General features: G+C 40.8%; 1 protein-coding gene across 1 annotated transcript in view; it reads left to right on the forward strand.

Annotated features, from left to right (window-relative positions):
* The window catches only part of SLC22A1 (solute carrier family 22 member 1), a 49,200-nt gene that overhangs the window by 24,738 nt on the left and 7,672 nt on the right, over window positions 1-16,790 (forward strand). The window contains exon 9 of the mRNA XM_016956576.4: window positions 3,266-3,374. Coding sequence (XP_016812065.1) covers window positions 3,266-3,374 — 109 coding nt within the window. The remainder of the gene's footprint in view (window positions 1-3,265; window positions 3,375-16,790) is intronic.

Consider the following 16,790-nt stretch of genomic DNA (forward strand, 5'->3'; position numbering starts at 1 on the left):
GACAGAGTACAACTCCATCTCCCAAAAAACAAACAAACAAACAAAAAACCCAAAAAACGGCAAAAAAAAAAAAAAATTAAATTGAGTTTTAACATACATACAATCAGCAAACTATAAGTGCATGACTCCATGAGTTTGTAAAAATGTGTACACCCGGGCAGCATGATCCACGTAAAAGATGGGGAACCTTTCCAACTTCTCCAAAGCCTCCCTCAGGCTCCTTCACAACAACCCCTGCTACCCCTCCAAGGTCACCACTACTCTGCCCTTTGTCAGCACAGATTGTGCCTGTTCTTGAGCTTCATATAGATGGCACCATACCAAATATACTGTTTTTGTTATTGTTGTTGTTGTGTTTTGAGACAGAATCTTGCTCTGTTATCAGGCTGGAGTTCAGTGGTGCAATCACAGCTCACTGCAACCTTGAACTCTTGGGCTCAAGGGATCCTCCCACCTCAGCCTCCTCAGTAGCTGGGACTACAGGCGTGAGCCACTATGCCCGGTTAATGTTTTTATTTTTTGTAGAGATGGGGTCTTACTATGTTGCCCAAGCTGGTCTCAAACTCCTGGGCTCAAGCAATCCTCCCACCTCAGCCTTTCAAAGTGTTGGGATCATAGGCATGAGCCATTCATCACTGCACCTATGAGACCCACCCATGTTGTCACATGAGAGTGTAGTTTTATTGTGTAGGATTCCACTGTATGAATATGACACTCTGCATCCCTTCCACCGTTGATTGTCACTTGTGTTGCTTCCAATGTTTGCCACTTATTGGGACTAAAATCATCCTTGCATGTATCTTTGGGCAGGCACGTGCTTCCATTTCCCTTGGGTACGGATCTGTGAGCACACTTGCTGGGTCCCAGGGAGGCATATGTTTAGCTCTAGCAGACACTGCCAAACAGCTTTCCAAAGTGGTTAGACCATTTTATACTCCTCCCAGGAACACATGGGAGCTCTGATTACTCCAGATCCTCCCAACACTTGATCTGGCTCATCTTTTTAAGAGTGGCCATTTTGGTGGATGTATACATTAGTCTGTAATTCTTACAATCAAAGATAAACCAAGCTACATTTAAACCTAAAGCAGATTAACTTCAGTCAGTTTTAATTTGAGTACGTAAATTGCCTTTCACATTCATTGCTCTTGGATATGTTGTAAAATAAATACAAGGGCAGATTTGCCCTTTTCTCAGTTTTTACTGCGTGTGGTCTGCACTTGTTGGTTTAGTGAGTCACTTTGGCAGGCTTTCACGCAGGGTATTGTAGAGACTGTTCTGTGAAATCTGTATGGCCAAGAACTAGGCTGTGTAGATCAGGCTGGAAAGAAAAAGGGTTGGGGAAAGAAAGCTCAGTTTTCTTTTCCCTTTTTTCATGGAGAAAGAACAGAGAACACAGGAAAAGGGGCAGCATGGATCTGAAATAGATTTTGCCCACTTTCTTCCCAATCTCTCTGTTTCTGGAATCCTGGGTAAGATGTGATGGATGGGCATACTTTTAAAAAGTTAACAGCACTGAGTGCCAAGAAGGAGGGCCATCGAGGGCTAAGTCCATTCAGTTGTCACCTGGACAGAGCCCAGGCATTGTCCCCTCCCCAGCCCCCTCCTCCCAGCTCCTGTCCTCCCCTTGTCCCTCTGTCTTAGTCCTTATCACATTTTAGGACAGTCATTCATTCAACCCGCAGGAAATATCTCCAGGCCTTCTATATGGCTGGCAGGTATCTAGGTCCTAGGATTTCAACCATGAGCGAAGCAGAGAGAGTTCCTGCTCCATGGAGCTGACATTCCAGAGGGAAAAGAGAAGGATGTCAGTGCTTTCTACAATGGGCACGGGAGGCCTGAAGAGGCCTAAATGAAGTGGGAAGAGCCATGTAAAAATCTGGGGAGAGTTTTCTGACACGTGCAAGGCCCTTGGGGTGAGAAGAATGTGGCATTGGAGGGACTGCTCGGGATCTAGGGACAAGGGTCAGGCGAGCTCGTGGGGAGCAGTGGAGTGAGGCGTGGAGTGAGTTGGGAAGTAGCCAGCTGTGGACTTTATCCCAAGAGTGGTAGGAAACCACTGGTGGCTTTGAGCAGGGGTGGACTTGACCCAACTTCAGTCTGAACTGGGTCCCTCTGGCTGCTGTGATGAGTGGCCCTGGTGGTGCAGAGTGGAGACATGTTCAGTTCTCTGAGGCCAGGGATGCTGTTTACCTCTGGTCAAGCATCACCAGGCTAAAGACCTGTGAATGAGGACCTCCCTCGAGGCATTGGAGTGAACTCCTTGCCTTTTATCTTTTAGAAGCTAGATGAGGTGTGGTCCTTAACAGAAGGCTCAGCTTGGTTTCTCTATCAGGGCTGAGAGCTCCAGGAGGCAGAGAGACTGTGTTGCACCCATGAGACGGGTGAGGGGCACTCTCATTTGGACCCTCACGCTGGCTGAGTGAAATGAAACAAGATTTCCATAAATAGCCAGTATCTGGGGACAAGGGTCAAGCTGACATCGTGTCTGTGACCCCAGAGGCCTTTATAGTGAGCTGGTGTGTCACAGGGTTACTTGCATTTCAGTGCTGGGGGTAACCCATGCAGAACAGATGATGGTGGTTATTAAGGATCTGAGCTTCTTTCCAATGAAGCCAAATTCTTTGATCATTCTCAATAGGGAGAGGGCTTTCTGGGCCTTCAGGTGGTCGAGAACCCCACAGCAGCCTGCCAGCGTGAAACAAGGGCTCGCTTCCCTCATTCTCAGCCTCTGAGACTATTATGAAAGGTGTTTTGGTTAAAACTGTATTGGAAACAAATATTAAATTGAGGATTAGAAATCTGTTTTGTTAGTTTGAGAACTACTACTAGAGGGATTATGTTTATTGAGTACTTTCTGTGTTTCAGGCACTGAACTAGAATGGATACTATCATATAATAAATAAAAAGCCAACTTTAAAATTCTGTGGTCACAGTGGACATTTGACATACATCAGCTCTAAGTCTCATGATGATCTATAAGCTGGGTGTCATTATTCCCATTTTACAGCCCAGGAAACCAAGCTGAGATTCAAAAAGCCCATTCTTTCCCCCGCTCAATGGAGTCTTCTTGAATATGTCATCATCAACTCCCCAAATCTCGAGACTCAGTTTACTTATCTAAAAATGAAAAAGTTAGATAAGACAACCTTCCAGGCCCCACCAGCTCTAATAGTCCAAGCATGACCCACCGTGGCCTCTCGCAGTAACTCAGGGAACGAAGCCCCCATCCACCACCCACACCCTCTTTGTACTTCCTTTCCAGACCTGCACTGGTTAAACATCATAATCATGTGTGTTGGCCGAATGGGAATCACCATTGCAATACAAATGATCTGCCTGGTGAATGCTGAGCTGTACCCCACATTCGTCAGGTGAGTGCATGGAACAGGGGTAGTCAGTGAAATGGCTGTGAACCCACCAGCTCAGTGGGAACCAACATCTCCAAGGTGCTTCCTCAAGATGCCCCCAAGCATTGCTCAGTTTGGACATTGAGTGGCATTGTTAAGAAATCACGTTCAGAGAGATGGGGTTAAGCATCAAGAGAGGGTCAACCCATAGTTATAGCAGAGAATGTGAAAGGGGACCTTGTGAGCTGACGGATGGGGTCAAAGTTGTTCTGTACATACAACAAGTACAAGAACAAAAGGTGTAGAGAAGTGGGTACTGGACAGGGACTTGGGAAACCTGTGTTGTAGCCCTGTCCTTGGCACTAATTGATTGTATAAACATCAGCCATTTCATCGACACTTCTGGGCATCATTTTCTTAAACAGCTGACATTTGTATAGTGATACGTGAGTATTTCCATACATGTGATTCCCTTAAATTTGTTCTTGGGTATGATCATCCCCATATTACATATGAGGAAGCTGTGATTTAGAAAGGGAAAGAAGCATTGTAGGGGTCAGACAGCTAGAAAGAAGCAGGGCTGGGGCAAGGACCACATCTTCCTGACCTGGAACCCTGTGGTTTTTCCATTATGGCACATTACTGTTCTGTAAACTGAGGAACTTTTCAAAATTGTGGTAAAATATACATAATATGAAATTTACTATCTTAGCCACTTTTAAATGTACAGTTGAGTAGTGTTAAGTAACTTCACACAACCAAGCTCCAGAACTCTTCATCTTGCAAAACAGAAACTGTACTCATTAAACAGTAACTCCCCATACTCTCCACCCTCCAGCTCCTGACAACCGCCTGTCTACTTTCTGTTTCTATGAGTTTGGTTACTTTAGGTACCTCATATAAGTGGAATCATATAGTATTTGTCTTTGTATGACTGGCTTAGATCACTTAGTGTGATGGCCTCAAGGTTCATGTATGTTGTAGCATGTGCCAAAATTGTCTTCTTCTTAAAGGCTGAGTAATATTCCATTGTACATATATACCGCATTTTGTTTATCCATTCATCTGTCAATGGACACTTGGGATGCTCCACTTCTTAGCTATTGTGAATAATACTGCTATGGACATGAATGTACAAATATCTCTTCAAGATATCTTTCAATTCTTTGGGGTGGAATATCCAAAAGTGGAATTACTGGATCATAATGTAATTCTATTATTAGTTTTTTGAAGGAACGGCTGTATTTTTTTTCCATAATGGCTGCACTATTTTACATTCCCACCAACAGTTCACAAGGGTTCCAGTTCCTCCACATCCTCGCCAACACTTGTTAATTTCTGTTTGTCTTTTTGATAGTAGCCATCCTAATGGGTTTGAAGTGTTATCTCATTGTGGTTTTGATTTCTCTGATGATTAATTATGTTGATCATCTTTTCATGTGCTTGTTGGCTATTTGTGTATTTTCTTTGGAGAAATGTCTACTCAAGTCCTTTCCCCATTTTTGAACTGGTTTTGTTGTTATTGAGTTGTAGCAATGCTTTATATAATCTGGAGATTAACTCTATCAGGTACAAAATCTGCAAATATTTCAGCCCATTCCATAGGTTACCTTTTCATTCTGTTGATTGTGACCTTTGATGCACAGAAGTTTTTGATTGTGATGTAGTCTAATTTATCTCTTTTTACTTTTGTTGCCTTTTCTTTTGGTGCTGAAGAACTTATTTTTTTTTTAAATCAAGTTTATTGAGGTACAATTGACAGAGTAAAATTCACTGCTTCTAACATGCAGTTAGATTAGTTTGACGACACACACACACACACTCACACACACACACGTATATATAGTCATTTAGCCACTGCCACGATTAAAATAGAGAATATTTCCATCACTCCCAAAAGGTTCTTCATGTCTCTTTGCAGTTAATACCCTTTTCTTCTCACCTCCAGACCATGCAGTTTTAGCTTTTCCAGAATGAGCTGTAAATGAAATAATAGGGCACGTCACCTTTTGTGTTTGGCTTCCTTCACTTAGCATGATGAAACTCACCCACTTGTTGGATGTATCAGTGTTTTGCTTGTTGTTGCTGCATAGTACTCCAGTGTGTGAATGTCAGTGTGCCACAATTCATACACTGTTCAGCTATTCACCACTTGAGGGACATTTGGACGGCTTCCTTCAGAGTGATTCTGATGCAGATGCTATAGACATTTGGGTACAGGCCTTTGAGTGGATACATGTTTTCATTTACGTTGGGTTAATAACTCAGGAGTGGGATTGTTAGGTCATATGGTAAGTGTGTGTTTAATTCTATGAGAAACTGTCAGACTGTCAGACCGTTTTCCGAAGTGGCTGTGCCATCTTGCGTTCCCACCAGCCATGTTTGAGGAATCCTGTCGTTCCACATTCTCATCAGTGTTTGGTGTTGTCAGCTTTTTTTTTTTTTTTTTTTTTTTTTTTTTTGAGATGGAGTTTCACTCTTGTCGCCCAGGCTGGAGTGCAGTGGCGTGATCTCGGCTCACTGCAACCTCTGCCTCCCAGGTTCAAACGATTCTCTTGACTCAGCCTTTTGAGTAGCTGGGACTACAGGCATGCACCACTGCGCCTGGCTAATTTTTTGTACTTTTAGTAGAGACAGGGTTTCACCATGTTGGCCAGGCTGGTCTTGAACTCCTGACCTCAGATGATCTGCCCGCCTTGGCCTCCCAAAATGTTGGGATTACAGGTGTGAGCCACCGCACCTGGTCTGGTGTTGTCAGCTTTCTAAAAGTCATTTTGGTAGGTAATGGTATTATTGTGACTTGACTTTTCCTAATTACTAGTAATGTTGAGTATCTTTGTCTGTACTTAATTGCCTTCTGTATCTTGGAAGACTTAGTTTTAAATGAAGATTATTTTAATTGTAAAAGTAAACACTTTACTTAAAGTTCTAAGAAATTCTAGTTTGTTAGAAATTCCGTATGTTACTTAAACTCTTTTTCTTCTGTATACATTGTTTCTTCTCCTTATGTCATCATACCAGTAGTTTCTAGGAAATACCCCAGCTCCCTAATCTCATCTTATACATGCGCAGTGCTCTGAGCCCTTCAGTAACGCCAGAAGGCACCAGGATGGCCTTGATTCACTCTTTCCTGACTAATCCTTTATTAAGAGGCCATGTCTGAGACTCTCATTGGTAAAAAGTTACTGGGACTGAGTACAGGAGATGAAGGCGTATTAAAAAGAAAACCTTCTATATTTGGCAGTTCTGAGCCCAGAGTCTAAAATAGCCAGGCCAAACAATTCCATTGTCATGGCCACCGGGCCAAGGGGACTGACTCAAAATGTAAACTGTGAAAGGTACTGAGTGTGTAGTTCTCTAGGGAGAAAGGCCAAGCAACCCATCCCCGAGGAGCCCTTGACCACTGCTCAGAGAGCCAGTGGGAGAATCATTCTCATTCACTAGGGAGGGAAGCTAGATGTTCAGAAAAAACTCTCAACTTCTTATGTACACACACACGCACACACAAGGTAAGGCAGTCATTCAAGTTCCAATATTTCTAATCAATTGAATCAAATTTAATTTGCAGAGAAGGAATAATTTCTGTGACTTTATTACTTTATAAGCGCTCCAAGTTTAGACAGTCTCTATGTAAACCATTTTGACCCTGCCTCTGTTCCAGGCGGTTTCAGAGTTGGACTGCTCTGCTCCTCTTCACTTTGTGCAGCACTTGTTGTAAGAACATTCATTTGGCATTAATACCCACTGCCTTGCTTTGAAAATGATCTTTCCATTTTTATCTCCTCACCTTCTCATGAGCTCCTTGAAAACAGAAACCACATGTCATGTCATACTTCTCTGTACCTCACAGAACTCTTCCACAGCCAGACTCACTACATGCTGTAGAATGACTCAATGAATGAAGTACCGCAAACATCTGAATTTTAAATAAGGGGCCTAGTTCCCTATTCCTTCTAGCTTCCGTGTGCTTGCCATTTTTTTCCTTTTTAACAATAATTTTTAAAAAATAGTAAAAAATAACTGTGTCTTTTCTTGCACCTCTTGGAAATCACACAAAAGCTATTAGAAGAATGAAGGATAATGCAAATGTGTTTGAAACTGTGATAACACGAAAAGACAATCTGCAAGAGGAAGGGCTGCCTAGTGTGTGAGGTCTAAGGGGGTCTGAGAAGATTCCAGGAAAGGACCCCTGTGACAGCAAATCGTAGGCGAGGCCAGCAGCTTTCCAAAGTAGACAGCGTGCCTCGAAGGGTGTGACCCATGGTCCCTTGTTTGGAGGAACAGAATGATGGGTGCATGGGCTGGAGGTGGAAGCTCCCTTCCCTGGATGTTGTATGGCTGAAGGTGAAGCAGGGAGGGCAAGGCTGTAAAAGAAGATATGCAGGAACTTTCAGACAGCAGTTACTGAGAGGCGGGTGGAAGAGACTAGTTCCACACCATCAGCCCCTGTAGATCAGGAATAAGTGAGCCAAAAAAATCTAATCATATACAACCCTGATCAAAGAAAGAATTTCTACTAGCCCAGAACATGGCCTGGCTGCTTCCCCACAAACCCTTCTAGAAATGGCTGATAGAGGAAGAAATCACAGAATGAAAAGATGAGTAATAAACAAAAAAGTAACTCATTCAGGAGCTACACAAACATATCATGAGATAAAGGGGGAAAGGAGCAGAAAAAGCAAAAGGCAAATGAAGAACATATACCAGAAAAATGCTGTAACAACATAGATCAAAGTTCTAACTACATATACTACCAAAATATAAAGTATTAATAAATCAGTCATCTCTATAAAAATAAGACTTTAAAGCAGAGGTATAGTTCTAGAGAGAATATCTGGCAAGACAATAGAAGACACTGAAGCTGTCTTAAGAAAGAAACGAAAAAGAAAAATTAAGAAGTGGAGAAATTCTTGCATTTGAGAAATGAAAAACCAATTTGAACACAATGCAAAGGAGAATAGATTCAGTGAGGGAAAGGCAAGACAGGACTAAGAGTTGCAAAGTAAAATGGAAATAAGAAATAAGCAGAGTTTAATCCGGGCATGGTGGCTAACGCCTGTAATCCCATCACTTTGGGAGGCTGAGGTGGGCGGATCACTTGAAGCCAGGAGTTCGAGACCAGCCTGGCCAACATGGTGAAACCCCGTCTCTACTAAAATTACAAAAATTAACTGGGCATGGTAGTGCATGCCTATAGTCCAAGCTACTCAGCAGGGTGAGGCAGGAGAATCACTTGAACCCAGGAGGTGGAGGTTGCAGTGAGACAAGATCGAGCCACTGCACTCCAGCCCAGGCAGGGAGACTTTGTCTCAAAAAAGAAGAAGAAGAAAAAAAAAAGAAATAAGAAATAAGTAGAGTTTCAAAGGTTCTATGTATGTATGTATGTATATAGTCCGTAACCCTTTTGGTAAAAAAAAAAAAAGATATATATATATATACACCCCCCGCCCACACACATACACAATAAATATACTTCAGGAATATATCTGAAAATAAAAGAATGCTTGAATCTATAAATTAAAGGGACACATGTAACAGAAAAAACTGAGCCAGTGAACAATATTAGGACATATTTTTATTTGGTTACTGTACTTTAAAGATAGAGAAAGAGTCACCAAGTAGCCAGGCTGAAAGTTTGTCACCTATATAAGGAGAACAAATTGTTATCATTTGATGAAGACAGTCAATGCCTGCAGTGACCTCAAGAAAATAAAGTGCAATCCAGTGATTTTTATTATTGTTTTTTTGAGACAGGCTGGAGTGCAGTGGCATGATCTAGGCTCACTGCAACCCCTACCTCCCCAGTTCAAGTGATTCTCCTGCCTCAGCCTCCTGAGTAGCTGGGATTACAGGCGTCCACCACCACGCCCAGCTAATTTTGGTATTTTTAGGAGAGATGGGGTTGGTCAAGCTGTTCTCGAACTCCTGACCTTAGAAGATCTGCCTGCCTCGGACTCCCAAAGTGCTAGGATTACAGATGTTAGCCATCACGCGTGAATCCAGTGAACTTTATCCAACCAAGCTCTCATTTCTATATAGAAGCAATAGCCAATCATTTAAAAATATCTCAAATAATATGGTTCCTATGATCCTTTCCCAAAAAAGTTGTTAGAAAAAAAATTCAGTAAGTACAGTGACGAATGAAGTAATGTGTCAGAATTATTGGTAGTGATCATTGAAATTGATATTAAAACGAGTGTGTTTTTGGCTACAAAACAATATAATATCACAAATCTGAAAATAAAGAAATGTTATAACTCACAAAGACTGAAAAGAGAAAAGAGAAAGAATGTTGGAGATGGTGTAATACATGATTTCTTCAATACACTTGTTTTTTGGAAAAGTGTATCATTAAACACTGACAAGTATAATTAGTTCAGCAGCAATATATTTTTAAAAACTGATAAGTAGTATCCTAGGTATATGTTAAGATATAAAAGAAAACACTAAAAGTAATGATAGAATCAACTAAATCAGGTCATGGAGGGATGGTTTGAGGGGGAAGTAGAAATATACTAATTTTATGATTGTTCATAATAGGAAGTTAATCAATACTGTCTAAAGAAATAGGGTATTGATTATATAAGTTTATATAGTAATCATTTGACTAAAAATACAGCCCTTCCAAATTATCAGGAAAAATACAGATAACCAACACATACTGAAAATAAAAGACACCAGAAGCAATAAAAAGCCCTGGTGTGAATAGATGATAGAATATGAATAGATGACAGCATTGATATGACAGAACTGACATGATAGAATTAAGACCAAACATTTCCTACATTTAAATAAATGAAAAGAGGCTTAACTCCTTTATTGGAAAAAATGAGATGACTCCCTAGCTTGATTACAAAGCAAAATCCAACAATATGCTGCATATATGAAGTATAACTTTTCCTCAGAAAAGCTAAAAAAGAAAGAATGCACAAAAGCATACTAGGGAAATATATAGCAAGTGTCATAATCTAATTAAAGTTGAATTTATGGGAAAAGGTACTAAATAAGATAAGGAGGGCCCTAAATAATGATAAAGAAGGAATCCACAATGGTTTTAAAGGGGGATTTTTAAAAACATTTAACAAATAGAAAATTCCAATAATATTTAAATTGCTCTAAAGCATAGAAAAAGAAGAAAATTTTCCAACTTTAAAAAATAAAATTAGCGTAATATTGGTACCAAAGAACAACAAAGATGAAACAAGGAAACTACAGACATATATTTATGAATATGGATCTAGAAATCCTAAACAATATATTATCAAACAGTGGAGAACATTAAAATAATTACTATTCTATGTCTTAGATGAATTATTCCAGGAGTGCAAAGATGGCTCAGTTTTAGAAAACCTCACAGTATAAATCATGTTTATAAGTCAAAAGAGAAAAATTATATTATTATCTCCATTGATACTGAAAGGCATTCAATAAAATTTCCACCTCTACGTTTGTTTTAAAAATTTCTAAGAGATGATATAAGCATTTTTATCATCAGGATATAGGTCATGGGGGGAGGCATTGGGAAAGAAATATAAATATATGAATTTTGTAATTAGTCATAGTAGGGAGTAAGAAATTATGCAAAAAATTGCAATAGAAGAAGCTTAAAAGTAATACCCAAAAGGATAGAACTTTTCCTGATTTATTATTCCTATTTTAATCATGTTTTCTTTTTTTTTTTCTTTTTTTTAATTATACTTTAAGTTTTAGGGTACATGTGCACATTGTGCAGGTTAGTTACATATGTATACATGTGCCATGCTGGTGCGCTGCACCCACTAACTCGTCATCTAGCATTAGGTATATCTCCCAATGCTATCCCTCCCCCCTCCCCCCACCCCACCACAGTCCCCAGAGTGTGATATTCCCCTTCCTGTGTCCATGTGATCTCATTGTTCAATTCCCACCTATGAGTGAGAATATGCGGTGTTTGGTTTTTTGTTCTTGCGATAGTTTACTGAGAATGATGGTTTCCAATTTCATCCATGTCCCTACAAAGGACATGAACTCATCATTTTTTATGGCTGCATAGTATTCCATGGTGTATATGTACCACATTTTCTTAATCCAGTCTATCATTGTTGGACATTTGGGTTGGTTCCAAGTCTTTGCTATTGTGAATAATGCCGCAATAAACATACGTGTGCATGTGTCTTTATAGCAGCATGATTTATAGTCCTTTGGGTATATACCCAGTAATGGGATGGCTGGGTCAAATGGTATTTCTAGTTCTAGATCCCTGAGGAATCGCCACACTGACTTCCACAATGGTTGAACTAGTTTACAGTCCCACCAACAGTGTAAAAGTGTTCCTATTTCTCCACATCCTCTCCAGCACCTGTTGTTTCCTGACTTTTTAATGATTGCCATTCTAACTGGTATGAGATGATATCTCATAGTGGTTTTGATTTGCATTTCTCTGATGGCCAGTGATGATGAGCATTTTTTCATGTGTTTTTTGGCTGCATAAATGTCTTCTTTTGAGAAGTGTCTGTTCATGTCCTTCGCCCACTTTTTGATGGGGTTGTTTGTTTTTTTCTTGTAAATTTGTTTGAGTTCATTGTAGATTCTGGATATTAGCCCTTTGTCAGATGAGTAGGTTGTGAAAATTTTCTCCCATGTTGTAGGTTGCCTGTTCACTCTGATGGTAGTTTCTTTTGCTGTGCAGAAGCTCTTTAGTTTAATTAGATCCCATTTGTCAATTTTGGCTTTTGTTGCCATTGCTTTTGGTGTTTTGGACATGAAGTCCTTGCCCACGCCTATGTCCTGAATGGTAATGCCTAGGTTTTCTTCTAGGGTTTTTATGGTTTTAGGTCTAACGTTTAAATCTTTAATCCATCTTGAATTGATTTTTGTATAAGGTGTAAGGAAGGGATCCAGTTTCAGCTTTCTACATATGGCTAGACAGTTTTCCCAGCACCATTTATTAAATAGGGAATCCTTTCCCCATTGCTTGTTTTTCTCAGGTTTGTCAAAGATCAGATAGTTGTAGGGATGCGGCGTTATTTCTGAGGGCTCTGTTCTGTTCCATTGATCTATATCTCTGTTTTGGTACCAGTACCATGCTGTTTTGATTACTGTAGCCTTGTAGTATAGTTTGAAGTCAGGTAGTGTGATGCCTCCAGCTTTGTTCTTTTGGCTCAGGATTGACTTGGCAATGCGGGCTCTTTTTTGGTTCCATATGAACCTGAAAGTAGTTTTTTCCAATTCTGTGAAGAAAGTCATTGGTAGCTTGATGGGGATGGCATTGAATCTGTAAATTACCTTGGGCAGTATGGCCATTTTCACGATATTGATTCTTCCTACCCATGAGCATGGAATGTTCTTCCATTTGTTTGTATCCTCTTTTATTTCCTTGAGCAGTGGTTTGTAGTTCTCCTTGAAGAGGTCCTTCACATCCCTTGTAAGTTGGATTCCTAGGTATTTTATTCTCTTTGAAGCAATTGTGAATGGGAGTTCACTCATGATTTGGCTCTCTGTTTGTCTGTTGTTGGTGTATAAGAATGCTTGTGATTTTTGTACATTGATTTTGTATCCTGAGACTTTGCTGAAGTTGCTTATCAGCTTAAGGAGATTTTGGGCTGAGACGATGGGGTTTTCTAGATATACAATCATGTCATCTGCAAACAGGGACAATTTGACTTCCTCTTTTCCTAATTGAATACCCTTTATTTCCTTCTCCTGCCTGATTGCCCTGGCCAGAACTTCCAACACTATGTTGAATAGGAGTGGTGAGAGAGGGCATCCCTGTCTTGGGCCAGTTTTCAAAGGGAATGCTTCCAGTTTTTGCCCATTCAGTATGATATTGGCTGTGGGTTTGTCATAGATAGCTCTTATTATTTTGAAATACGTCCCATCAATACCTAATTTATTGAGAGTTTTTAGCATGAAGGGTTGTTGAATTTTGTCAAAGGCTTTTTCTGCATCTATTGAGATAATCATGTGGTTTTTGTCTTTGGCTCTGTTTATATGCTGGATTACATTTATTGATTTGCGTATATTGAACCAGCCTTGCATCCCAGGGATGAAGCCCACTTGACCATGGTGGATAAGCTTTTTGATGTGCTGCTGGATTCGGTTTGCCAGTATTTTATTGAGGATTTTTGCATCAATGTTCATCAAGGATATTGGTCTAAAATTCTCTTTTTTTGTTGTGTCTCTGCCTGGCTTTGGTATCAGAATGATGCTGGCCTCATAAAATGAGTTAGGGGGGATTCCCTCTTTTTCTATTGATTGGAATAGTTTCAGAAGGAATGGTACCAGTTCCTCCTTGTACCTCTGGTAGAATTTGGCTGTGAATCCATCTGGTCCTGGACTCTTTTTGGTTGGTAAACTATTGATTATTGCCACAATTTCAGAGCCTGTTATTGGTCTATTCAGAGATTCAACTTCTTCCTGGTTTAGTCTTGGGAGAGTGTATGTGTCGAGGAATGTATCCATTTCTTCTAGATTTTCTAGTTTATTTGCGTAGAGGTGTTTGTAGTATTCTCTGATGGTAGTTTGTATTTCTGTGGGATCGGTGGTGATATCCCCTTTATCATTTTTTATTGTGTCTATTTGATTCTTCTCTCTTTTTTTCTTTATTAGTCTTGCTAGTGGTCTATCAATTTTGTTGATCCTTTCAAGAAACCAGCTCCTGGATTCATTGATTTTTTGAAGGGTTTTTTGTGTCTCTATTTCCTTCAGTTCTGCTCTGATTTTAGTTATTTCTTGCCTTCTGCTAGCTTTTGAATGTGTTTGCTCTTGCTTTTCTAGTTCATTTAATTGTGATGTTAGGGTGTCAATTTTGGATCTTTCCTGCTTTCTCTTGTGGGCATTTAGTGCTATAAATTTCCCTCTACACACTGTTTTGAATGCGTCCCAGAGATTCTGGTATGTTGTGTCTTTGTTCTCGTTGGTTTCAAAGAACATCTTTATTTCTGCCTTCATTTCGTTATGTACCCAGTAGTCATTCAGGAGCAGGTTGTTCAGTTTCCATGTAGTTGAGCGGCTTTGAGTGAGATTCTTAATCCTGAGTTCTAGTTTGATTGCACTGTGGTCTGAGAGATAGTTTGTTATAATTTCTGTTCTTTTACATTTGCTGAGGAGAGCTTTACTTCCAACTATGTGGTCAATTTTGGAATAGGTGTGGTGTGGTGCTGAAAAAAATGTATATTCTGTTGATTTGGGGTGGAGAGTTCTGTAGATGTCTATTAGGTCTGCTTGGTGCAGAGCTGAGTTCAATTCCTGGGTATCCTTGTTGACTTTCTGTCTCGTTGATCTGTCTAATGTTGACAGTGGGGTGTTAAAGTCTCCCATTATTAATGTGTGGGAGTCTAAGTCTCTTTGTAGGTCACTCAGGACTTGCTTTATGAATCTGGGTGCTCCTGTATTGGGTGCATATATATTTAGGATAGTTAGCTCCTCTTGTTGAATTGATCCCTTTACCATTATGTAATGGCCTTCTTTGTCTCTTTTGATCTTTGTTGGTTTAAAGTCTGTTTTATCAGAGACTAGGATTGCAACCCCTGCCTTTTTTTGTTTTCCATTTGCTTGGTAGATCTTCCTCCATCCTTTTATTTTGAGCCTATGTGTGTCTCTGCACGTGAGATGGGTTTCCTGAATACAGCACACTGATGGGTCTTGACTCTTTATCCAACTTGCCAGTCTGTGTCTTTTAATTGGAGAATTTAGTCCATTTACATTTAAAGTTAATCTTGTTATGTGTGAATTTGATCCTGTCATTATGATGTTAGCTGGTGATTTTGCTCGTTAGTTGATGCAGTTTCTTCCTAGTCTCGATGGTCTTTACATTTTGGCATGATTTTGCAGCAGCTGGTACCGGTTGTTCCTTTCCATGTTTAGCACTTCCTTCAGGAGCTCTTTTAGGGCAGGCCTGGTGGTGACAAAATCTCTCAGCATTTGCTTGTCTATAAAGTATTTTATTTCTCCTTCACTTATGAAGCTTAGTTTGGCTGGATATGAAATTCTGGGTTGAAAATTCTTTTCTTTAAGAATGTTGAATATTGGCCCCCACTCTCTTCTGGCTTGTAGGGTTTCTGCCGAGAGATCCGCTGTTAGTCTGATGGGCTTCCCTTTGAGGGTAACCCGACCTTTCTCTCTGGCTGCCCTTAACATTTTTTCCTTCATTTCCACTTTGGTGAATCTGACAATTATGTGTCTTGGAGTTGCTCTTCTCGAGGAGTATCTTTGTGGCGTTCTCTGTATTTCCTGAATCTGAACGTTGGCCTGCCTTGCTAGATTGGGGAGTTCTCCTGGATAATATCCTGCAGAGTGTTTTCCAACTTGGTTCCATTCTCCCCATCACTTTCAGGTACACCAATCAGACGTAGATTTTGTCTTTTCACATAGTCCCATATTTCTTGGAGGCTTTGCTCATTTCTTTTTATTCTTTTTTCTCTAAACTTCCCTTCTCGCTTCATTTCATTCATTTCATCTTCCATTGCTGATACCCTTTGTTCCAGTTGATCGCATCGGCTCCTGAGGCTTCTGCATTCTTCACGTAGTTCTCGAGCCTTGGTTTTCAGCTCCATCAGCTCCTTTAAGCACTTCTCTGTATTGGTTATTCTAGTTATACATTCTTCTAAATTTTTTTCAAAATTTTCAACTTCTTTGCCTTTGGTTTGAATGTCCTCCCGTAGCTCAGAGTAATTTGATCGTCTGAAGCCTTCTTCTCTCAGCTCGTCAAAATCATTCTCCATCCAGCTTTGTTCCGTTGCTGGTGAGGAACTGCGTTCCTTTGGAGGAGGAGAGGCGCTCTGCGTTTTAGAGTTTCCAGTTTTTCTGTTCTGTTTTTTCCCCATCTTTGTGGTTTTATCTACTTTTGGTCTTTGATGACGGTGATGTACAGATGGGTTTTTGGTGTGGATGTCCTTTCTGTTTGTTAGTTTCCCTTCTAACAGACAGGGCCCTCAGCTGCAGGTCTGTTGGAATACCCTGCCGTGTGAGGTGTCAGTGTGCCCCTGCTGGGGGGTGCCTCCCAGTTAGGCTGCTCGGGGGTCAGGGGTCAGGGACCCACTTGAGGAGGCAGTCTGCCCGTTCTCAGATCTCCAGCTGCGAGCTGGGAGAACCACTGCTCTCTTCAAAGCTGTCAGACAGGGACATTTAAGTCTGCAGAGGTTACTGCTGTCTTTTTGTTTGTCTGTGCCCTGCCCCCAGAGGTGGAGCCTACACAGGCAGGCAGGCCTCCTTGAGCTGTGGTGGGCTCCACCCAGTTCGAGCTTCCCTGCTGCTTTGTTTACCTAAGCAAGCCTGGGCAATGGCGGGCGCCCCTCCCCCAGCCTCGCTGCCGCCTTGCAGTTTGATCTCAGACTGCTGTGCTAGCAATCAGCGAGACTCCGTGGGCGTAGGACCCTCCGAGCCAGGTGTGGGATATAGTCTCGTGGTGCGCCGTTTTTTAAGCCGGTCTGAAAAGCGCAATATTCGGGTGGGAGTGACCTG

This window comes from Pan troglodytes, chromosome 5 (assembly GCF_028858775.2).
Source record: "Pan troglodytes isolate AG18354 chromosome 5, NHGRI_mPanTro3-v2.0_pri, whole genome shotgun sequence".
NCBI lineage: Eukaryota > Metazoa > Chordata > Mammalia > Primates > Hominidae > Pan > Pan troglodytes.